The following is a 21,148-nucleotide window of genomic DNA, read 5'->3' as shown; positions in this document are numbered from 1 at the left end:
AATCATTAGCGTCACCATTCCTCTGCTATGCCTCTTGAGAAGTTCCCTGCAAAGCATAAAGGCAGACACTTTGCGCTCGGAAACGGAGGCGGGGGAAGACAGTATGTCGCCGGATAGTCAGAGCACCCTCATGTCTATATCTCAGCGCGTTGAGGAGGAGGAAGAGGAGGTAGAAGGGGAGGAGCCTGAGGAGGAGCAGGGGGGAAGTGACAGCCGGGCCCAATGCTGAGGGTACCCAAGCTGCTTGCCTGTCATCCTTTCAGCGTGAGGTGGAGGAGGAGGAGGAGGATCCTGAAAGTGATCTTCCTAGTGAGGACAGCCATGTGTTGCGTACAGGTACCCTGGCACACATGGCTGACTTCATGTTAGGATGCCTATCTCGTGACCTTCGCGTTACACGCATTCTGGCCACTATGGATTACTGGGTGTACACACTGCTTTCCGAAGAGGAAAGGGGTTCAAGAGTGATGCTATACCACAGGACCCTGGTGGACAAACTGATGGTAAAATTCCCATCCGACAGCGCTAGTGGCAGAAGGCGCAGTTCCGAGGGCCAGGTAGCAGGGGAGGCGCGGAGATCAGGCAGCATGTTCAGCGCAGGCAGGGGAACACTCTCCAAGGCCTTTGCCAGCTTTATGGCTCCCCAGCAAGACTGTGTCACCGCTCCCCAGTCAAGGCTGAGTCGGCGGGAGCACTGTAAAAGGATGGTGAGAGAGTACGTAGCCAATCGCACGACCGTCCTCCGTGACGCCTCTGCTCTCTACAACTACTGGGTGTCGAAGCTGGACACATGGCCTGAACTTGCGCTGTATGCCCTGGAGGTGCTTGCTTGCCCTGCGGCTAGCGTCTTGTCAGAGAAGGTGTTTAGTGCGGCTGGGGGAATCATCACGGATAAGCGTAGCCGCCTGTCAACTGACAGTGCCGACAGGCTTACACTCATAAAGATGAACAAAGCCTGCATTTCCCCAGACTTTTCTTCTCCACCAGCGGACAGCAGCGGTACCTAAACAATACGTAGGCTGCACCCGCGGATGGAAGCATCGTTCTCTATCACCATAAAAAACGGGGACCTTTTAGCTTCATCAATCTGTGTATTATATTCATCCTCCTCCTCCTCCTGAAACCTCATGTAATCACGCTGAACGGGCAATTTTTCTTAGGCCCACAAGGCTCAGTCATATTACTTTTGTAAACAATGTTTATACGTTTCAATTCTCATTAAAGCGTTGAAACTTGCACCTGAACCAATTTTTATTTTAACTGGGCTGCCTCCAGGCCTAGTTACAAATTAAGCCACAGTAACCAAAGCGATTAATGGGTTTCACCTGCCCTCTTGGATGGGCATGTGCAATTTTTCTGAGGTACATTAGCACTGTTGGTACACCAATTTTTTTGGGCCCTCGCCTACAGTGTAATTCTAGTAATTTTTATGGGCTTCGCCTGCACTCATGGTACAGCAAGGTGTGTGGGGCGTACACTTTTGGTACATAAATGTAACTGGGGCCTTGTCTATACTGCAACTACTGAAATGTGAAAAAGACTGTTATCTCCCTAAACTGCTGAAACGGGAATGTTACTGTGGCCTGTCTTGACTGCTACTACTACTGAAATGGAACTAAGACTGTGCTCCCCCTATACTGATGCTTCGGAATTGTTACTGTGGCCTGTCTTGACTGCTACTATTACTGAAATGGAACTAAGACTGTGCTCCCCGTATACTGCTGCTAGTGATATGTTACTGGGGCCTGTCTAGACTGCTACTACTACTGAAATGGAACTAATACTGTGCTCCCCCTATACTGCTGCTTCGGAATTGTTACCGGGGCCTGTCTTGACTTCTACTATTACTGAAATGGAACTAAGACTGTGCTCCCCCTATACTGCTGCTTCGGAATTGTTACTGGGGCCTGTCTTGACTGCTACTATTACTGAAATGGAACTAAGACTGTGCTCCCCCTATACTGCTGCTAGTGATATGTTACTGGGGCCTGTCTAGACTGCTACTACTACTGAAATGGAACTAATACTGTGCTCCCCCATATACTGCTGCTTCGGAATTGTTACTGGGGCCTGTCTTAAGTGCTACTATTACTGAAATGGAACTAGAACTGTGCTCCCCCTATACTGCTGCTAGTGATATGTAACTGGGGCCTGTCTAGACTGCTACTACTACTGAAATGGAACTAATACTGTGCTCCCCCTATACAGCTGCTTCGGAATTGTTACTGGGGCCGTGTAATGACTGCTACTATTACTGAAATGGAACTAAGACTGTGCTCCCCCTATACTGCTGCTAGTGATATGTTGCCGGGGCCTGTCCAGACTGCTACTACTACTGAAATTGAACTAATACTGTGCTCCCCTTATACTGCTGCTAGTGATATGTTACTGGGGCCTGTCTAGACTGCTACTACTACTGAAATGGAACTAATACTGTGCTCACCCTATACTGCTGCTAGTGATATGTTATTGGGGCCTGTCTAGACTGCTACTACTACTGAAATGGAACTAATACTCTGCTCCCCCTGTACTGCTGCTTCGGAATTGTTACCGGGGCCTGTCATGACTCCTACTATTACTGAAATGGAACTAAGACTGTGCTCCCCCTATACTGCTGCTTTAGTTTTAGTTTAGTTCCCATCGCGGTGCTTTACCTGTCTGCCACTAAGACACTGAGTGACTTGGAAAGGGGGCATAGTGCAGATGGCTTTCCCCTTGCAGTGTGGATTGAGCCACCTGACACCTAGACAGAATGAACACTGTGTGGGCACATGGATTCCCCATTGCTACGTAATTGGATTGGAATGAAGATCGAACGTCGATTTGTCAGTGATTCTCAACTGCATTGTGGGCTATCGCCCCACCCCTTTTAAAGAGGGTCGCTACCTGGCCCTGCCAACCCTCTGCAGTGTGTGCCTCCGGTTCCTCCTCATCGCAGAGGCAATTATAAATTGACATGATGGTGGTGTGGCTATGAAGTGAGCGTGTGGCATGGGGGCAGCTGAAGGGAGCGCAGTGACACTTTTGTGTGTGCAGCAGATGCTGGGTCATGTGGGGCGGTTGGGCAGCATGTTACCCAGGAGAAGTGGCAGCGGAGTGTCATGCAGGCAGTGATTGTGCTTTGTTGGAGGTAGTGTGGTGCTTAGCTAAGGTATGCCTTGCTAATGAGGGTTTTTCAGAAGTAAAAATTGTTGGGGGGGGGGGCACTCTTGCCGCTATTGTGGCTTAATAGTGGGACCTGGGAACTTGAGATGCAGCCCAACATGTAGCCCCTCGTCTGCCCTATCCGTTTCTGTGTCGTTCCCATCACTTTCTTAAATTTCCCAGATTTTCACAAATGAAAACCTTAGCGGAGCATAGGTCCCATACAAAAATGCTCGGGTCACCCATTGACTTCAATGGGGTTCGTTACTCGAAACGAACCCTCGAGCATCGCGGAAAGTTCGACTCGAGTAACGAGCACCTGAGCATTTTGGTGCTCGCTCATCTCTACTAATTAATTTGAATAACTTTGCACTTTGACTTCCAGTTTAACTTCAGTGAAGTATATAGTATAATGCATTGAAGCGTTACAAAACTTTTCTATAAAATTTAGACAATGAGGGAAGCAATTATAAATTTGCATAAAAAGAGAAACTCTCAATATGTGATTTCTAAAACTTTGGTATATATAGAAATATAAAAATAGACGCAAATACTGTTGGGAAGAAAATGAGCCACATGTAAAACATTTCTGCCCAAGACAGAAGAGCGCTGCAAAGAATTGTCAAAAAAATTCAGCGAGCATCAGTTACAATATCAACGGAGCGGAATTCCATTACCGGTAAGTATTTAAGTAACATAACATGCAATAGAGCCATATGCAGACTGGGTTTTGCATTCTACAAAGCAAAGGAAAAAGCATTTCTTACAAGCCTGCAAAGACAGAAATGTCTGTCATGGGCTAAGAAGCGCCACAACTGGGTGCCTCCTCAGTGTAATTGGATAATATGGAGTGACAAGTCGAGATTCAATCTTTGTGTTGGCGATGAGTGCAAATGAGTGATCTGAACTTCTGAAGAAGCGTTTCACCCACACAGCCTAACTCAGACAATGACATTTCCATCTTCTGTAATGGTGTGGGGATGCTTGTCAGCTAAAGGCACTAACAGTCTCCACTTCATAGTAAATAGGATCAATGCTACTATGTACCAAAAGATGATGGCTGAACATTGTTTGCCCTCTATTCCGAAGCTTGAAACTAATGATGACTAAAGTTGACTAAAATCTGGTTCGGTTAAAATGGGAATCCCACATTTCATTGGCCTGCAGACAGCCCTGATTTGTTGCCGACTGTGGAAAGATGAAGCAGGAGTTGCCTAAAAATCCATGCCACACCAAGGACGGATTAAAGGGAAAGATTCAGGAGGAAGTGCAGCGTCGGTTAAAAAAGATTAAAATCGACAAATCGTCAGACCCAGATGGAATACACCCAAGGATTCTAAGGGAGCTCAGTGACGAGATAGACAGACCGCTATTTCTTATATTTAGGGACACAATTGAGACCGGGGTTGTACCACTAGATTGGCGTACTGCCAATGTGGTTCCAATATACAAAAAGGGGTCAAGAAAGGAGCCTGGTAACTACACTTCAATGATTGGAAAAAATATTGAGGGCAGGAGGAATTGGTGTTTGTAATTCTCTATGCCTTTGTTTGTAGGACATGTGGATTAAATGCCAGTACACAGGTTCTCACCACGCATATAAATAAGCAATACAGCCAATCTGTCTGGGCCCCTTCTCTTTGGAGGCCTTATTGCAATCACATGGACTGCTTTCATAGTATGGACATGCACAATAAACAAAGAAGTGTGGTAGCACATGTGTAATAATAATTTCAGTGATGTTGTGAGAGGGCCTTGTCATCTGGCTCAGGGTCTTTCTGGCACTCTGGGACGGTGTCAGAGTCTTAGTGATTACGGGCATGATACTATTTCAGTCTTCGCAATGGAGCCTCACACCTGCATCTACATTCCTGACATGGACTGTGACTTCATTTGGTTTACTCCATCTTTGCAGTGGGATATCATGTTCAGTAGCTTAAAGGTAATTTTCTGCTGAAACCTTCCCTATTATATAAATCACATTTTTGTGTTAAGCTTAATTTTTTAAGAATTTTGGTGATTTTTAAAAAGATTTTATATTTGAAAAAAATCCTAAAATCCTGCATTTTTTCACACCAACCACAGAGCCTAATACTAGCCTGTCACTTCCTCATCTGTAGAGAAAGCTTTGCAGCAGTCATCTCACTAACATCACAGGCAGGATCACACTGGAAGGTAACACCTCTATGTAGATAACACAGGATCCACCATTCACAGTAGGTGTAAGCTGTGACTATCTACTCCTCCTGCCTGCAAAATGACCTTTGCACAGGTCACAGAATATTGCTAGAATAGTCTTCTATATAAGTCAGTGGGTCCATTGTGTGAATGGCCCATGAAACTGCTGTAAAGCATATCTCTAAGGGCTCCTGCACACTGACGATTGCGAATGTCAATAGGACATTCTAATGTTCAAAACGCATCGCACAAAAATTGCAAAGCCCAAACTTGCGATTTTTGTACAATGCTTTTTTAACATTAGAAAGTCCTACTTGACATTCGCTTTAAGAAAACACAGCGATATCGCAATCACCAGTGTGCAGGAGCCCTAAATCAGAGGCCTAACTTGAAGCTTCTGGGCCCCAATGCGAAATCTGTAACAAATCCCCGAACTATAATGCTTTATTCAAAGTATTGGGCTCCCTATAAGGAAAAGAGAGGCCTTATGGGCGCCCTAAGTCTCTTGGGCCCGGGTGCAACTGCATCCTCTGCATCCCTTATAGTTATGCCCCTGCAATGCTGTTAAAGGTAGCTCAGGCAAGATGGCGCCCCCAATATATAAGTTCTACAATCAGAAAATAAAAACAGATTAGAAAAATGTAATATGATTTTCTATCAAATTTTAATTAATTAAAAAAGGAGGACTGTGTGCCGGGGAGTCTGCAGTGTGGAATTGGCTGACGGCTGTCTGGGTAACAGCCCTCCCCTCCCTGAGTGCCGCCAACAGCTGCCCTAAGGGCCACAGCACAGATGCAGTGTATGGCAAGGACCCATGGGCTCCAGTTCACTAAGGGGTCGGGTCGCAATTGCAACACTTGTGACTCCTAGCGGTACGCCGGTGGGTGTAAGCACTATATAGCTAATGTGGTGCAAAGGCTGTAGCCGCAGCCAAGAAGTATGAGATACCTGAGCCAGCCTAGCAGTTCATCTGGTAGATAAAACAATACCAATAGTTACATGTAACATTTGGGGCCTAGTTACATGTTCTGGATGTCTTTCCTAGCATGAATAAAATGATAGCATTATATTGTACAATTATACTTTATTTACCCAAAAATGGGAACTCAGTGGAAGAAAAAGCTGAAATGGATCCCACAGAGGGTAAAAATGTAGTTTTTATGCGTTGCTATTGCTGGGTTGACAGTTTTGTCTATGGCTAGAAGAATACCTGCTTTGTGTTGGACAAAAGTGTTTACAGACAATATTGGAAACCTGGTTTCCCTCCCACCAGCAAACATTTGCATTTCGTTATGATCTAATGTGAGCGCTCAGCATCTCATGTCAGAAGTATCACCCCTGCAGTGCATTCTTCGCAGCTGATAGAACATATGTCTGTTTTGTTTACTTCTCTTATGTGACATTTTTGGAAAGGTAATTTCCTGGAAACATTGCCAGTAACAGCCAATTTACAATAAGATCACGCAGTTTTTAGTAATCCATAAGACACCACACAGAACTGTCATCCTCTAGGAAATATACCAACTGTTAGCACATAATATATGAAAGAAAAATCCCAATTTCCGTTCTGGAGATCTCATCTACAGAAGGACATTGATAAAATAGAGCAAGTCAAAAGACGAGCTGCAAAAATGGTGGAAGGTCTCAAGAACAAAACTTATCAGGAAAGACTTAAAGAACTTATACTTTGTATAGCCTGGAGGAGAGAAGGGAGAGGAGGGACATGATCGAAACTCTTACATATGTTAAAGGTTTATACGGTTCAGGAATGAAGTGTCCTTATTAGGAAGCTAAACACTAGAACAAGGGGCGCAATCTGAGATTAGTTGGGGGGGGGGGGGGGATAAGAAGCAACGTCAGGAAATATTACATTACTGAATGAGTAGTAGATGCTTGGAGCAAACTTCCAGCAGACATGGTTGGAGAATTAACAATAAATGAATTCCATTAGGATAAGTAAAGATCTATCCTAAGAGAAGAATGAAAAGGAAAGAATATAAGGGCCAACTAGGTGGGCCAGGGGGTCTTTTTCTGCTATTAATTTTCTAAAGAACTGCAAACATGCTAGCTCCTGGAACCATCACCTTTTAAACCTCTTCGAGTCGGAAAAGGGGAGTTTAGTGCATATCATGGAGAACAGTCTGATATTTTATGGTTTTGTGGTGGTTCTGACTTCCTACTGATTTCTTCCTGCAGCAGTAACTGCACATCTACTTGACTGCTGCAGCCAATTACTGGCCTCGGGTGTGATGCTAGTACATAGAGCATGCGACCGCTGAGGCCAACGATTTGGTATGATGGTCACTTGGATATACGACAAATCATTGCTGCATGAAACATAGGCAAAGATCATCTATTTGTCAGCACGATTCTTCAGTTCCTCCTCTGATCCCTTTCATCGACAGGTTGTTCACATCCACAGGATCCTTTTTCACTAAATGTTTTTCTTCAATCACACCAGTTTTGGTATACTCTGGACACTTTTGCATGAGAAAACCCTGCAAGGTTGGTAGGTTTTGAAATATTGGACATGGCTAGTCTAGCACTGATAACCATGCCTCATTCAAAGTCATTTGGATTGCTCCATTTCTCCATTCTAATGTGGATTCACACTGCAATTGATCTACAGAAAGCTCACTCACTTACTGCAGTCTAGGGGCACATGTCTAATTTCCATGCAAGGAGGCTCTACTTGTGAAATGCCTGGGGTCTCTAATAAAGTGGCCAATCAATGTACAGGGGGTGAACAAAAATATGGAAACACCGTACGAAATGCCTTAAAATCAATCTCTACATGTCTTATTGAAATATCATTTATAATCCCATGTAATTTAAAGGGGTTTTCCAGTGAAATACTATTGATGACCTATTATCAGGATAGGTCATCAATAGTTGATCGGCCGGGGTCCACTGCTCGGACCCCGACCGATCAGCTGTGCGGATGCATGCTGTCAGCGCCACAATTACACCAAGATTGGAGTGGAAACCTCCGCACCAACCTCCCATATAGTGACCGGCGCTTGTAACTGCAGGCATGGCTCCCATTGATTTCAATGAGCACTGTGTCTGCAGTTACAAGCTCCGGCCACTACACGGAGATCGGCGCGGAGGCTTTCGCTCTGACCCCTGTTATTGCAGGGCTGACTTCATGCGCCCGCACAGCTGATCGGTCGGGTCAACTATTGATGACCTATCCTGATAATAGGTCATCAATAGTAGTTCAGTGGAAAACCCCTTTAAGTTGAGGTAATGCAACACCCCATAGGGGTGACCCTGGGTACCTGGCTAATGTGAAGAGCGGGGAGGGATAAGTTATGGCTCATCATGGTGGCACTTACCAGGCTCTGGTTGTGGAGGGATGACACGTAGCCAATGCCAGAGCAGGATTGCAGGCCAGCTTCGACACCCCTATGATAGAGAATGCCAATAAATTGGGTGGGGGGAGTAGTAGTACAAATCACTCATGACGCCACCATTCCCACACCCTGGTATTTTTATGCAGTGGATAAATGAACACAGAGACTTGTGTATAGTAACTCGAGTCCCTAGGAATGGTTAAAACCCGGTATAACTTTTACAGGAATAATAACTTGTATAACAGGTTATGCAGGTACAATTCACTCTAAGCGATAACAGGCTATAGCTCAGAGGTAGGGAGGATACACAGGATGAATGCGGTCCTACAGTCCATGTTATCTGTATGTCACCGGGTCCTGGATTGGAAGCACTCCAGAGGAGGAAGGGGGTAGGGGTCACTCCGCAGACAATTACTTAAGAAGGCTTAGCCAATAAACACCATGCATGGCAGAAGCATGGGTGTCACAATAGAGTAACTCTCTGCGGTGATCCTAACTATGGACGGCCGCACAGGAAAAGCCTGAGGTGTGTACTGGTACCTGGTAAGCTGGGTTCCTGTATACAGAACTATTTGGGGTTGCTCTCGCTCTGGGAGCTTTAGTAACGCACTGTTCTCACATCCATTCTCCACATGCTACGGAATGTCGTTCCTCTTCCTCCATCTTCACCTACATGGAAGCTGAATGTGCTTCCTCGCGGCTCTGTGTTAGCACTCTGTTGGAACTACTGAAGATAGACTCTTTTCCCGCTCTCATTCTCTCCCACTTATAACTTCACTGGTACCAGATGACAAGACAAACGGATACATTTACATGCAGATAATGATTTTATAAAGTTAACCTCTCAAGTGCCACAGCTGTGCAACACACTCACTGTATATGACAGGACAAGCTTTGTACAATGAATCTACATAGGACAAAACATGTATTACATTTATGGAGGGGGCCAGGATGGTGTTCTGGGCCACTACAGTTATATATTACAGGTGCTGTAACAAGATTCCAATGGTCAGGGGTTTGAGCCAATCAGCTGCTGCTGTTATCAGCTGGCTCCCAAAACCTCCCAGAGCAGGGCAAGAGGTGAAGTAAACACAAATTTGACAGGAAAGCTCTTATCCAAGCAGGGGTCAAAAGAGCGGCTCAGTGCTAATGATTAAAATCCCATGCATTTCATACAGTGTTTCCATATTTTTGTCCACCTCTGTAGATATCCCATGTAACTAGATTCTGGCAGAGAATGTGCAGATGTGAAATGTGTAGAACAATGCACATAGCTACTGAAGATAATATAGAAGTATGTAAAGTATGCAGAATATTGTATAACCCTCATATCTAAAAATTAATCCTTCTAATAACGTTACACTCATGCACTAAATCCCCCAACGATGAATAGAGGATAATATTACACAATACGTTAGCGTTCATGTAATACGAGATACTTCGGGATATGAACCGAGCTGCTGTTTTTGTTACACAAACAAGTCTGTCCGCCTTCAGCCGCAGCTCTGATCTGGGAAAGCTATGCAATGCTGTCTTGTGTTTGCATTCTATTCCTGTAGCTGTGAGTTATGATGATATCATTCACCCTAGACTGGAGATACACAAACTATGGCGGAGACTAATAAGGCTATTTACTATAGTCTTCTAAATTTGGTAAGTCCATCTAATCCGCGGCTGTTGATTTGATCTTTAAACAAATGCTTTCTCTGCAAGTGACAAAGGGTCATCGGAATAGAAAGAGCTTGGTGGATATACAACTCTGTATCATAGAAGTGGATGACAGATCATCATACAGGGGACCAACTTACAGATGGGAAAGGAAAGCAGTTTATGTTTTTGGGACAATACAAGTCATATCCATGGATCTTAAGAATAAGGAACTTTGCTGCATGTCGAATCCTGCACTGGAGAAGGTGAGAGAAACAAATTAACTTACTTGCAGAGATGTTGCCCTGCTAATAAAAACCTGAGATCTCCCAATGCTGCATACGAAGTGACTGTTGCAAATATTTTTAGATTTCCCGTAATCATTATGCATCATGAGCTATTTCTTGGCTTTCTGCAAATCCCATCGTGGCTTGGTATTTACTCAGTACCAGTTGCTTCGATCTTATGGCCACCTGTGTGATGTGTCTCTAGTAGTGGATGGACATGAGTTTCCAGCACACAAGTCATTGCTTGCTTGCTCAAGTGACTACTTCAGGGCAATGTTTAAAGACTATACACAGGAATCCAAAGCCTCTGTCATCCACCTTAAAGTTATCTCCGCAACAGGGCTGCAAAATATATTGGATTTCATATATACAGCATGGCTGTCTCTTTCCTTGAATACTTTGGAGGACACATTGGAGGCAGCAACTTACTTGCAGGTGATAGATGCAATACCATTATGCAGCAAGTACATCATTAATAACTGTGACTTGGAAAACTGTTGCTTTTGTGCCAATATTGCATCAAAGTATTATCTTCTAGATGCTATAGTGGAAACAGAGAAGTACGTTGTCCATAACCTTTGGGAACTGTTACAAGAGGATCTAGAGGAGACAGAGCTGTTGGAATTAAATGCAAAGTCGATGCTCAGGCTGGTGCAGTTAGATAATATTCCAAAGGTGACCGAACAATGTCTTCTGGATTTAGTACTGAAGTGGCTGCAGTGTGACAGAAGTAGGCTCTTACATGCTAAGGTGCTTTTTGAAAATGTTCGTTTTGGGTTATTGTCTTTAGAAAGCCTTCGAAAACTCTACACACAATCTGAGGTTCCTTTAACACCATCAATCAAAAGTCTTATTATAAAAGCAATCAATTACCATTCATTCCCTTCAAAACAACCCATCTTACAAGACAAGTATAGCACTCTCCGGAACCAAAAAGGATGGATTGTGCTAGTAGGAGGTACTGCCAATGGGGAGCTGGTGGAGAATGTTCTAGGATTTGATGTCTACAGTCATAAGTGGAGAATGGTGACAAACCTCAAGATGAAAGTTCAGTATCACTGCACGTGTGTAATCGGTAACTTTCTATATGTGCTGGGAGGAGAAACTCCTGAAAATTTGGAGGACAACGCAAGTAGCTTGTCACCTACAAATATTGTTTATCGCTTTGACCCAAGGTTCAGTCAATGGCTACAAGTCTCTGGCATGTTGGAGAAAAGAGCTCAGTTTTCTTGCTGTGTTGTAGATGACCATATATTTGCTATAGGCGGAAGAGGAGATCGATTGACTATACAATCATCAGTGGAAGTCTATGATATAAGAAGAGATACATGGACAAAGTCTAAAGAACTTCCCTTCAAAATCCATGGCCAGGCCAGCACTGTGCACAAGAACATCATCTATATCTCTGGTGGAAAGTGTGATGGACAGGTCAACAGCTGTAAAGATGTCTACTCTTATAATAGGATGGAAGGACAATGGAAAAAACAAGCTTCTATGACAATTGCAAGGTTTGGACACCAGATGGCCACTGTCAATGATGCCATATTTACCTTTTTAGGAATTTATGAACCTTTTTCCGACATAGAAAAATATGATCCATTGAATAATCAGTGGACTCGTTTGAGGCCAATGACTTTTGACCGTTTTTGCTATGGTATGGTTGTGATAGAGCAAACTGTACTTCTACTTGGAGGCAAGAAATGGCAGGACTCTCAGGAGGTGGCAACACATAATATTGTTGGGTATGATTCTGAAAATGACTGCTGGGAAGAAATCTGCAGCCTAGCATTTCCATTCTGTGGTCTACAGTGTGATGTTCTCCAGTTGTCTGACTCAAATGAGAATGAGGAAAAACAAGCTAAACTATGTACACAAATTAAGTGATTTTACTGGTAATGTATGGGAATGTGCAAATTTCAAGCAAGCCTTCAGTCTTGGACAAATATAGTTGACTACACGGCTTCCCTCATGTGGGCAGCATGTAATATCGTAGACTAACGATGCATACTTGTGCAAAGTGCGCATCAGGTAGTCGGAGAAGTTGGTGTGGCCCTCTTTATTTGTCCAGCATTGGAGGGTCACTTTAATATTAGAACTTAAAAAGGTTGTACAGGATTCGAAAATAATTATCTACTTTTTTTCCCCGAAAAATAGCGCCACTTTTGTCCATGGGCTGTCTTTGGTATTGCAAGTTATTCACAGTCAAGTGATTAGGATGAGTACTAATACTCCACAGCCCATGGACTGGAATGGCCCTGTTTTTGCTATATATGCAAACCCTATGTTTACTAATCCTAGACATCCTTTTTATATCAGTTTGTATGGGTCTCTATTAGAGATGAGCGAGTATACTCGCTAAGGCACATTACTCGAGCGAGTAGTGCCTCAGCCGAGTATCTCCCCGCTCGTCTCTAAAGATTCGGGGGCCGGCGGGGAGTGGGGAGGAACAGAGGGGGAGAGTGGTGAGGAACGGAGGGGAGATTTCTCTCTCCCTCTCTCCCCCCCGCTCCCCGCCGCAACTCACCTGTCACCCGCGCCGGCTCCCGAATCTTTAGAGACGAACGGGGATATACTTGGCTAAGGCACTACTCGCTCGAGTAATGTGCCTTAGCGAGTATACTCGCTCATCTCCAGTTTCTTTAGGTCCATAACAGGGAGAAATCAAGAAAATAGAATATTTCAGCTTGCTCATATTCACGAGTCTAATCCATGGTGTTCAGTCTAACTACTCAAACTATACAACATATATTGTCCTATGCGTTAATAGCTATAGTGGAATTGTATTGAACGTAGATTCTTAAGCTTAGGCTCCTTTTACACGAAACAATAAATCATTCGCATGAGCAAACGATGACGGAGTTCACCCATGCAGCCTGTTTATACAGGCAGAGATATCGTTTGCAATTGTGTTCGGAATTGCATTCGCAAATCGTTCATCTTCACTGTACCAGTGAATGTGAAGAACTAAACAATCACTGTTCACACGCAACAAAGTGCGAATGAGCAAACAATTATTTTTCTGCCTGTATAAAATGAACAACGAAGAAGAAGCGAACGAATTCTCATTCATCGTTCAATCGTTGGCCGTGTTTACACTGAATGATTATCATTCAAATTCAAATGATTTTTTGAACGATAATCGTTCAGTCTAAAAGGGCCCTAAGTGAAGAAAAGGAAGAGATGATATATGTATATCTACTATATATTAAATGCTTCTACCTCATAACAGTGCATTGTTGCTTTCTGCTCTCACACTGGTCTGTATATTATAGGGATGATTTGCACCTTTTTTGCTATTGAATTAGTTAGTTGTACAAATTCTTACTAGATTCTGTTCTTGCATCTGACTAGTCCAATAAATAGTGTTTTGGATTGCTTGTAATCACCTACTACTAGTGTTCTGCATTTGCACAACTAGACTGTATGATCAAAGAAGTCAAGCTGAAACAGAAGTGTTATGCTTCGCACCCACAGAGACATGCCAATGTTACATAACTTCTGATGGAATATACTATTTGAATGGGGCAAGTAGGCACCTGTTATTGCCTGGGTGGAATGAGGTTATATTTAATTAATAGGCTATCCATTTTTCTTCTGGTTAAACACTATAACCCCTGGGCTGTCTTCACACACGGTGGATATGCTGCAGAATTTACAGTATAAGCCATGTGGAGATTTTAAAAATCTCCTTCATATGCTGCAGAAAAGTTGCAGAAAAGTTTTGAAAAACCCTGCCGATTCTAAATCTTATGTCTATTTCTGCTGGGAAGTTAATCCTTGCAATACAAGAGTTTAATCCCGTAGCAGATCCTCAATTAAAAGCACAGACAACTCTGCACCATTTTGGTGCGGATTTGGCCACTGTGGATTTACATTGGAATTGATGTGGATTTTCCATTATGCACTGTGTGAAGACGGCCCCATAGGCAATGTCCACCTTTACTATTCATTTTGTTTTATGCATCCAACATAAAAAAGAAGCAACTTTTCTATAGTCTTGATTACAAATGTCCTACTGTTTTGTGTCTACAGAGCCTTGGCAGACCATGGTGTCCAATGGTTACAGACTACACACTTTCCACATGTAGTCTGACCCTGCAGCCATATTCCCTTCTATCAGTCTACTACTTCTTGCTTATATTCATATGGTAGATTAGTAAAGGTACGGCAGAGATGGAAATGTAGAATATGGCAGGATTATGGGCTTGGTGTCTGGAACCACGGAGACATGTAAGCCTCCATAGGAGCTGTAGACAGAAAATGAGAGGATATTCTTAATCAAAACCATATGTAAAAGTTCTTCATTTTATCTATTAGATGAACTTACACAATATACATGATAAAAAAAAGTCTGAAAGTTAGATTTACTCATGTTTATTGAGTAACAATATTGAATCACAGTAGATTTTTAAAAACTTTTTGACACAATGAACAGAAGAAATAAAGTTAAAAAACTAATCTCTACATAGTTATGTATTCAATTATTATATGTACAATTATCATACACTAAATACTTGAATGCATAACTACTTATCGAATTCAGTCCTAGTTGGCGATGGACGGACTTTCTGCGCTGTAGTCTTGGGCTTTTACCATACAAGGCATTGCGCACCTTTGCCAGCAGTTAAATATAGGAGTATGGCACAGGGCACGGCTTTTTGATTCTGGTGTCAATAGCATATTTACCTGGTATGTCCATTTGTCACAGTAGATGTGAGTTAATTGTCTGGTGTCTTTTGGTTGTCTTGCCTGTGATAATAGTATAACCCTTTCTACGTTTGCAAGAGTGGAACTTGTGTGAAAAGCAGAAGATCCACCCTTTGGCCAGTACTATGCAATTTCATATTCCTAAATAAGGCCATTCGAGAGATTCATGACGAGCTGACCACTGATGAGTGCTATCATGAGTCTTCCGGTGTTTGCCCAGAGTCACACTTTAATACAGAGTGAACATTCCACCAACTAAATGTATTCAGTGTAATGCCCACTAGAAGTACATGAGGAAATCATTCATATATTCTGGACCATCATGAGGCTCATACCGTATAGTAGGCATTGAAAGTTATACTGGAGCTTGTTTGGGTGCCTTAATTCAGCGACGTAGTTGCCCCGGGTGCAGTCAAGTAGGAGGGGGGAGGAGGGTGCCAGCCTAGCAATTTAATCTCCTTACAGTTTACCTGGAACACAGCTGGTTAGGCAGAAAAAAAGACATTACAGTTATAGGCAAACAGAGCTGGTTCTAATTCAAATTGCCGTAGCTCCGGTTTGATCTGTCCAACCAACATGCTTTTGCTATTACTTTAAAGCCAGAATTCTTGACTTTAAAATTATTCTAACAGCATGTCTAAAGCATTTATTAAATCAGAGCTAAAGCCATTTGAAGTGGGGTCATGAATATTGAATTTACAACTGTCATGTCTGTGTGCAAGGGGAACGGGATAGAATGGCAGCAGAGAGCCACCAGTGATTGGGTACTCTCAACCCAAATATTTCATCTACACCCTGCAGAAAAAAATCTGCTGTGGAGAAGATTTTGGATCCACAGCATGTCAATCATAGCACCAGTTTTGGTGTGCAGTTCACCTCTTCAAATGAGTGGGGTGAATTCCACACCAAAATCCACATTACAATACGTGCCAAATGATGAGATTTTTAAGTGGATTTTCCGCTACAGAATATCCGCTGAGGACATTCCACAACTAATCTGTCCTGTGCGGCTTCAGATACATGGCAACTGAAGAGCACATGAAAATCATGGTCACCTTGCAATTTACTTAAACTACTGTAATCCCTGTGGTGGGAATTTTACAATAGGATCAACTTCACTTGTGACTTTTTAACAGAAGGGAAGAATTGAACTTGTATTGTGATTACACTTTTTCAATAATTTTTAGCTAGTCTATAGCACAAGCTTCAATGTTGGGAAACATTTACCAAGAACATATATAAAAAACACAGAACAGCTATCCAGTCCATTAAAGTCAATTTTTAACAACATGTAAGGGTGCCTACCCACTAGCGCTATTTTTTTCTAGCGCCGCGAGATTGAGTGCTTCGCAACACAGAGTAAAACGCTGTGATATCGCTCATTGTTTTCAATGGGGCCGGCGGACTTCTGCCACAGCTGTGACAGCTATGGCAGAGGATTCCTTCAACCCCTCTGCCAGCTCCTCCTCCTCCGCTGGCTGTGAGATAATCGTCTGAAGAAGGAGCCTCCCCCCACTGCACAATCTGCAGTAGGACACAAAGACCCTCCCTCTTGTCTAAGCCCTACCCTCAGCTGCCCTCCAGCCAAAATTGAAACAATTGAGCTTGAAATGAACTCCTGTTTTCTGAAAGATTTTGACAAAACTATTTTTATAAAGAAACATGTAGAAAATCCTTCAGATTTACCAACAGTTTGGGAAAGATTATCTCCAGTTTACTTTTATCCTTCCTTTAGTGTTTCTTTAATGTATTCATTGTGTAGCTGCACTTTCTGATCATTTGGATCTTGTTGAAATTGTGTTAAAATCCTGTATGTTGTGAATCGCACTTATTCTCTGTTGTGTGAACATAGTTTTAAATGTTATATAAGCTGCTGGGCTGAAACTCCATAATAAAGTGATTTTGAATAACAGTAAATACTTGAATGCCCATTTTAAATAGAAATCATATGAAACTCCTAATGTGAGCTATTGCAAGATTTCAATGAGGTTATCGCAAAATCAAAGGTTATCCCCTATCCATAGGACAGGGAATAACTTTATGATTGTTGGGAGTCTCCCATGTCCCTTTTCTCATCACTGCTGGGTCGCTTCTCCCACCCATAGTGACGTCAGGCTCAGTGGAACGCTGGCCGCATTCAACGGCCTCTCATTTCAATGGGGCTGAGGGAAATTGCCGAGTGCTTGTACTCTGCTATCTACAGCTGTCCCATTAAAAGTGAATGGAGTGCTGTGCAACCACTGTTCCATTCAATATCCTCCTTACTGCGAGGGGTGCAGTAAGCCTGGGTGGAGGATGAAGGACCACCATTCTCAGGATCAGTGGGGATCTCAGCGGTTAAACCATCCCTGACCATAGAGTTATTCCCTATCGAACCCTTTGAAATTTTTTAAAACAAAAGATGATTTTAGGTCCGTTATAACAGGTACACTCGGTGGTTCAGAAACGCTATCTTTTCTCCTTAGGAAGAGCATCTAGACGGTGAGTGAGGAGACTCAAAAGGCCATTCATGCTCCTCTGGGTAATATGCAAATAAGGGAGATGGAATAATACCTCCACAATGCCACCTATTGGAAGGCACTGGCATTTGTTGTCTCAGATCAGTTGGGAATGGTGGAGAGCCAGAAGTGTACATACAACAAATGTTTGAATGCAACAACTTACATCAATGGTTTATTATTGTGAATTTCAGCTTTATAAAACCTATCCTTAAAGGAGTTGTCCAGAATTAGAAAAACATGGCTGATCACAGCGCTAATTCTTGTCCATAGGGTTGTGTGTGGTATTGCACAGCTCCATTGATGTGAATGGTAGCTGAGCTGCAATACCATTCAAAACCCATGGACTAGAGTGGTGTTTGGAAGAAAGTAGACATGATTTTCTCACCCTGGAAAACCCCTTTTAAAAGAAATGCTCTTTTTTTTCAAACGTGTTGTATGACACAGAAAAATGTGTCTGCTATTATCTGGAAATAGAACCAGAGTTGTGCATGGTCTATGTGTGAAATGGCGCTGAGCTGCAATACTAGAAATAGCCTGTGCACAAGAGTGGCACTGTTTCTGAAAGACAGCAGCCATGTGTTTCTAATCTCATACAGCTCCTTCAACTGTAAAAAAAACCCAAAAACTAAATGTATTCAAATATGTTTTTCTTGAGTGAACATCTTTCGACACAATACATTCTAGCACTGGCATTCTCATACGCTCTACAAAACATTGGTAAACATACAGTACTGCATATTTATTGGGTTTCATTTCTTTTACACAAAGGGTTCATAAAGAGTTAGGGATGTGAAAAGTGCTGATATAAAACATATAGCGCAGGGCAGTTGAGGGTAACAGGTTAGACAATGGCATTGCTCATATAACCGTATAGCCGTATACTTCAAACATGGCTCTTTGTGGGGCTGTTTATTATAGGAGGCCATGTTAAATGGGCCCTAAGGCTTACACAACAAAGGGATCCTAACCACTGCTGATACAGAAGAGAAGGTCCAGAGAGATGGAGAAAAATCTTTACAAAGGTAACAAGGGGGCATCCTCTTCGTCTTGAGGAAAGACAGTTTCGACACCAAGGGGGTTGTTTACTCTAAAAGACTATGGAACTCTTTGCCTGAGGACGTGGCAATGGTGAATTTGATAAAAGAGTACAAGAGAAGCCTGGACGCCTTTCTTGGACAATACAATATTATATATTATAATCATTAATAACTTCAGAAGGGTCGGTGATCTGGGGATTTTCCAGTTGCCAGATTGGAGTCAGGAAGGATTTTTTTCCCCTTAAATGGGAAAAATTGGCTTCTGCCTCATTGTACTTTTTGCCTTCCTCTGGATAAACATTGGAGGTTAATAGGCTGAACTGGATGGACATGAGTCTTTTTTGGGGCTTACATACTATGATATTATTTATGTTTATTCAGGATCAATTACGCGCTAGATGGCAACTTCATCAGTTTACTTTTCTTCTTAGGCCTTAGTCAGACGGGCGTTTTTAGCCGCGATTTGCGCATGCGCATGCGTCCGGCGATTTTTTTAAACCATTGCTTTGCAATGGTATCGGACACATGAGCGCTTTTTATGCGCTCGTCCGATAAATTATAGAACAAAAAATCGCAGATCGCACCTATCTGCGATCTGCGATTCCTGTTATCTTCTCTATATGCGCTCAATGGGGCCGGCGGCAGCAGCGCCGGCCCCATTGAGAACATATAGAAGACAAATCATTCTTCTCTGCCACAGCTGTAGCAGCTGTGACAGAGAAGAACGATGTTTGCCCATTGAATTCAATGGAGCGGCAATACAGCCGCTCCATTGAAAGCAATGGGCTGCCGGCGTGCGCGGGGTGAATTGTCGGGAAGGGGTTAAATATATAAGCCCTTCCCTGCAATTCATCCTAAAATGTGTTAAAATAAAAAAAAATTGTATACTCACCTTTCCGCTGCAGCCGGAGTCCAGCCGCGGCCGCTGTCAGTTCTCCTGAACTGCTTCTTGGCACTATTCAGCCGGCGGGGCTTTAAAATCCCCGCCTGCTGAATGATCTGCCTCTGATTGGTCACAGCCCTGACCAATCAGAGGCTGAAAACACTCACACACCCATTCATGAATTCATGAATGGGTGAGTGACTGCTGCCTCTCAGCGCTGAGCCAATCAGGGGCAGGCCTGACTCACATCCATTCATGAATTCATGAATGGGTGTGAGTGAGGCATGCCTCTGATTGGCTCAGCGCTGAGCCAATCAGGGGGCAGGTCTGACTCACACCCCCTTCACACCCACTGCAGGACGGCCGTGCAGAGCTCCGGCTGCCGGGAGAAGGTGAGTATACAATTTTTTTTTATTTTAACACATTTTAGGATGAATTGCAGGGAAGGGCTTATATATTTAAGCCCTTACCGACAATTCATCCCGGGCTCGCCCGCAGCGCATTGCTTTAAATGGAGCCGGCTGTATTGCCGTCTCCATTGAATGCAATGCGCTGGACAGCTCCGGCCCGTTTCTAATGAAACGCGGCTAGGAGCAGATTTTTGGGCGATTTGCGGGCGACTTGCGCGCACCGGTCACGCGATTTGTGGATGCGCATCCGTCATGCGATCCGCAAATCGCGCGAAAAAACGCCCGTCTGACTAAGGCCTTATAGTGAAGTCTTATAGTTTAAATTAGCAAGAAGAAAGACCGAAGAGCAATAATAAACGTTCAAACGGGCGGATTTGGTGCGCATTCCACGGTGGAAAAATCTGCACCATTTAATGTGGATTTTGACCCAAATCTGCAGCAGACTTCCCACCTTCAATTGGAGGGATGAAGTCTGCAGTGGACCTCCATCAAAATCTGCATCAAATGGTGCGGTTGTGTGATAGATTTCGGTGCAGATACCAAATCCACGACTCATAAATCACACCCTAAAGATGTTCCCACGTGTCATAAATGCTGTGAACGGAAAATTGACTGCATTTACAGCAGAAGTCTTGTGGATAAATTTTAACAAATCTGTACATAATTGACTAAAGGTGCAGATTTTTAATCAGTCGCACAGCCATTGCTATGCTAAGACTGAAATCCATGTCAAATATACAGAATATCCATTCTGAAATTTGTGACATAAACTTTATTATTCGGTGTGATTTCTGCTTATGTGGATTTTCAGCAGATTTTTTGCAGATTATCCTCTGAAAATCTGCAGCAAATCAGTCCCATAGGAAAATACCATAAGATTATATTCCTATGCGGCAAATTTGTTGCCAACATTTCTGAGATTGTCCCATTCATTTGCGTAGTGCTTGAAGACATTCACGTGCTTCCACTGAAACTACCCCAATCGTATGAAAGGAACT

At 43.1% G+C, this 21,148-nt stretch overlaps 1 protein-coding gene across 1 annotated transcript; it reads left to right on the top strand.

Annotated features, from left to right (window-relative positions):
- The first annotated feature begins 10,717 nt into the window (after window positions 1-10,717).
- KLHL34 (kelch like family member 34) lies at window positions 10,718-12,546 on the top strand. Its single transcript, XM_066598621.1, has one exon. It carries the CDS (start codon window positions 10,718-10,720, stop codon window positions 12,494-12,496), a length of 1,779 nt encoding a protein of 592 aa, XP_066454718.1. The 3' UTR covers window positions 12,497-12,546.
- Window positions 12,547-21,148: the final 8,602 nt, after the last annotated feature.

The sequence above is a fragment of the Eleutherodactylus coqui genome, chromosome 4, assembly GCF_035609145.1.
Source record: "Eleutherodactylus coqui strain aEleCoq1 chromosome 4, aEleCoq1.hap1, whole genome shotgun sequence".
NCBI lineage: Eukaryota > Metazoa > Chordata > Amphibia > Anura > Eleutherodactylidae > Eleutherodactylus > Eleutherodactylus coqui.
This window is presented reverse-complemented; position numbering and strand designations above follow the sequence as displayed.

Excerpts from the sequence above, each read along its gene's own strand:
- KLHL34 (XM_066598621.1), top strand. The coding sequence starts at position 10,718 with ATGAGCTATTTCTTGGCTTTCTGCAAATCCCATCGTGGCTTGGTATTT.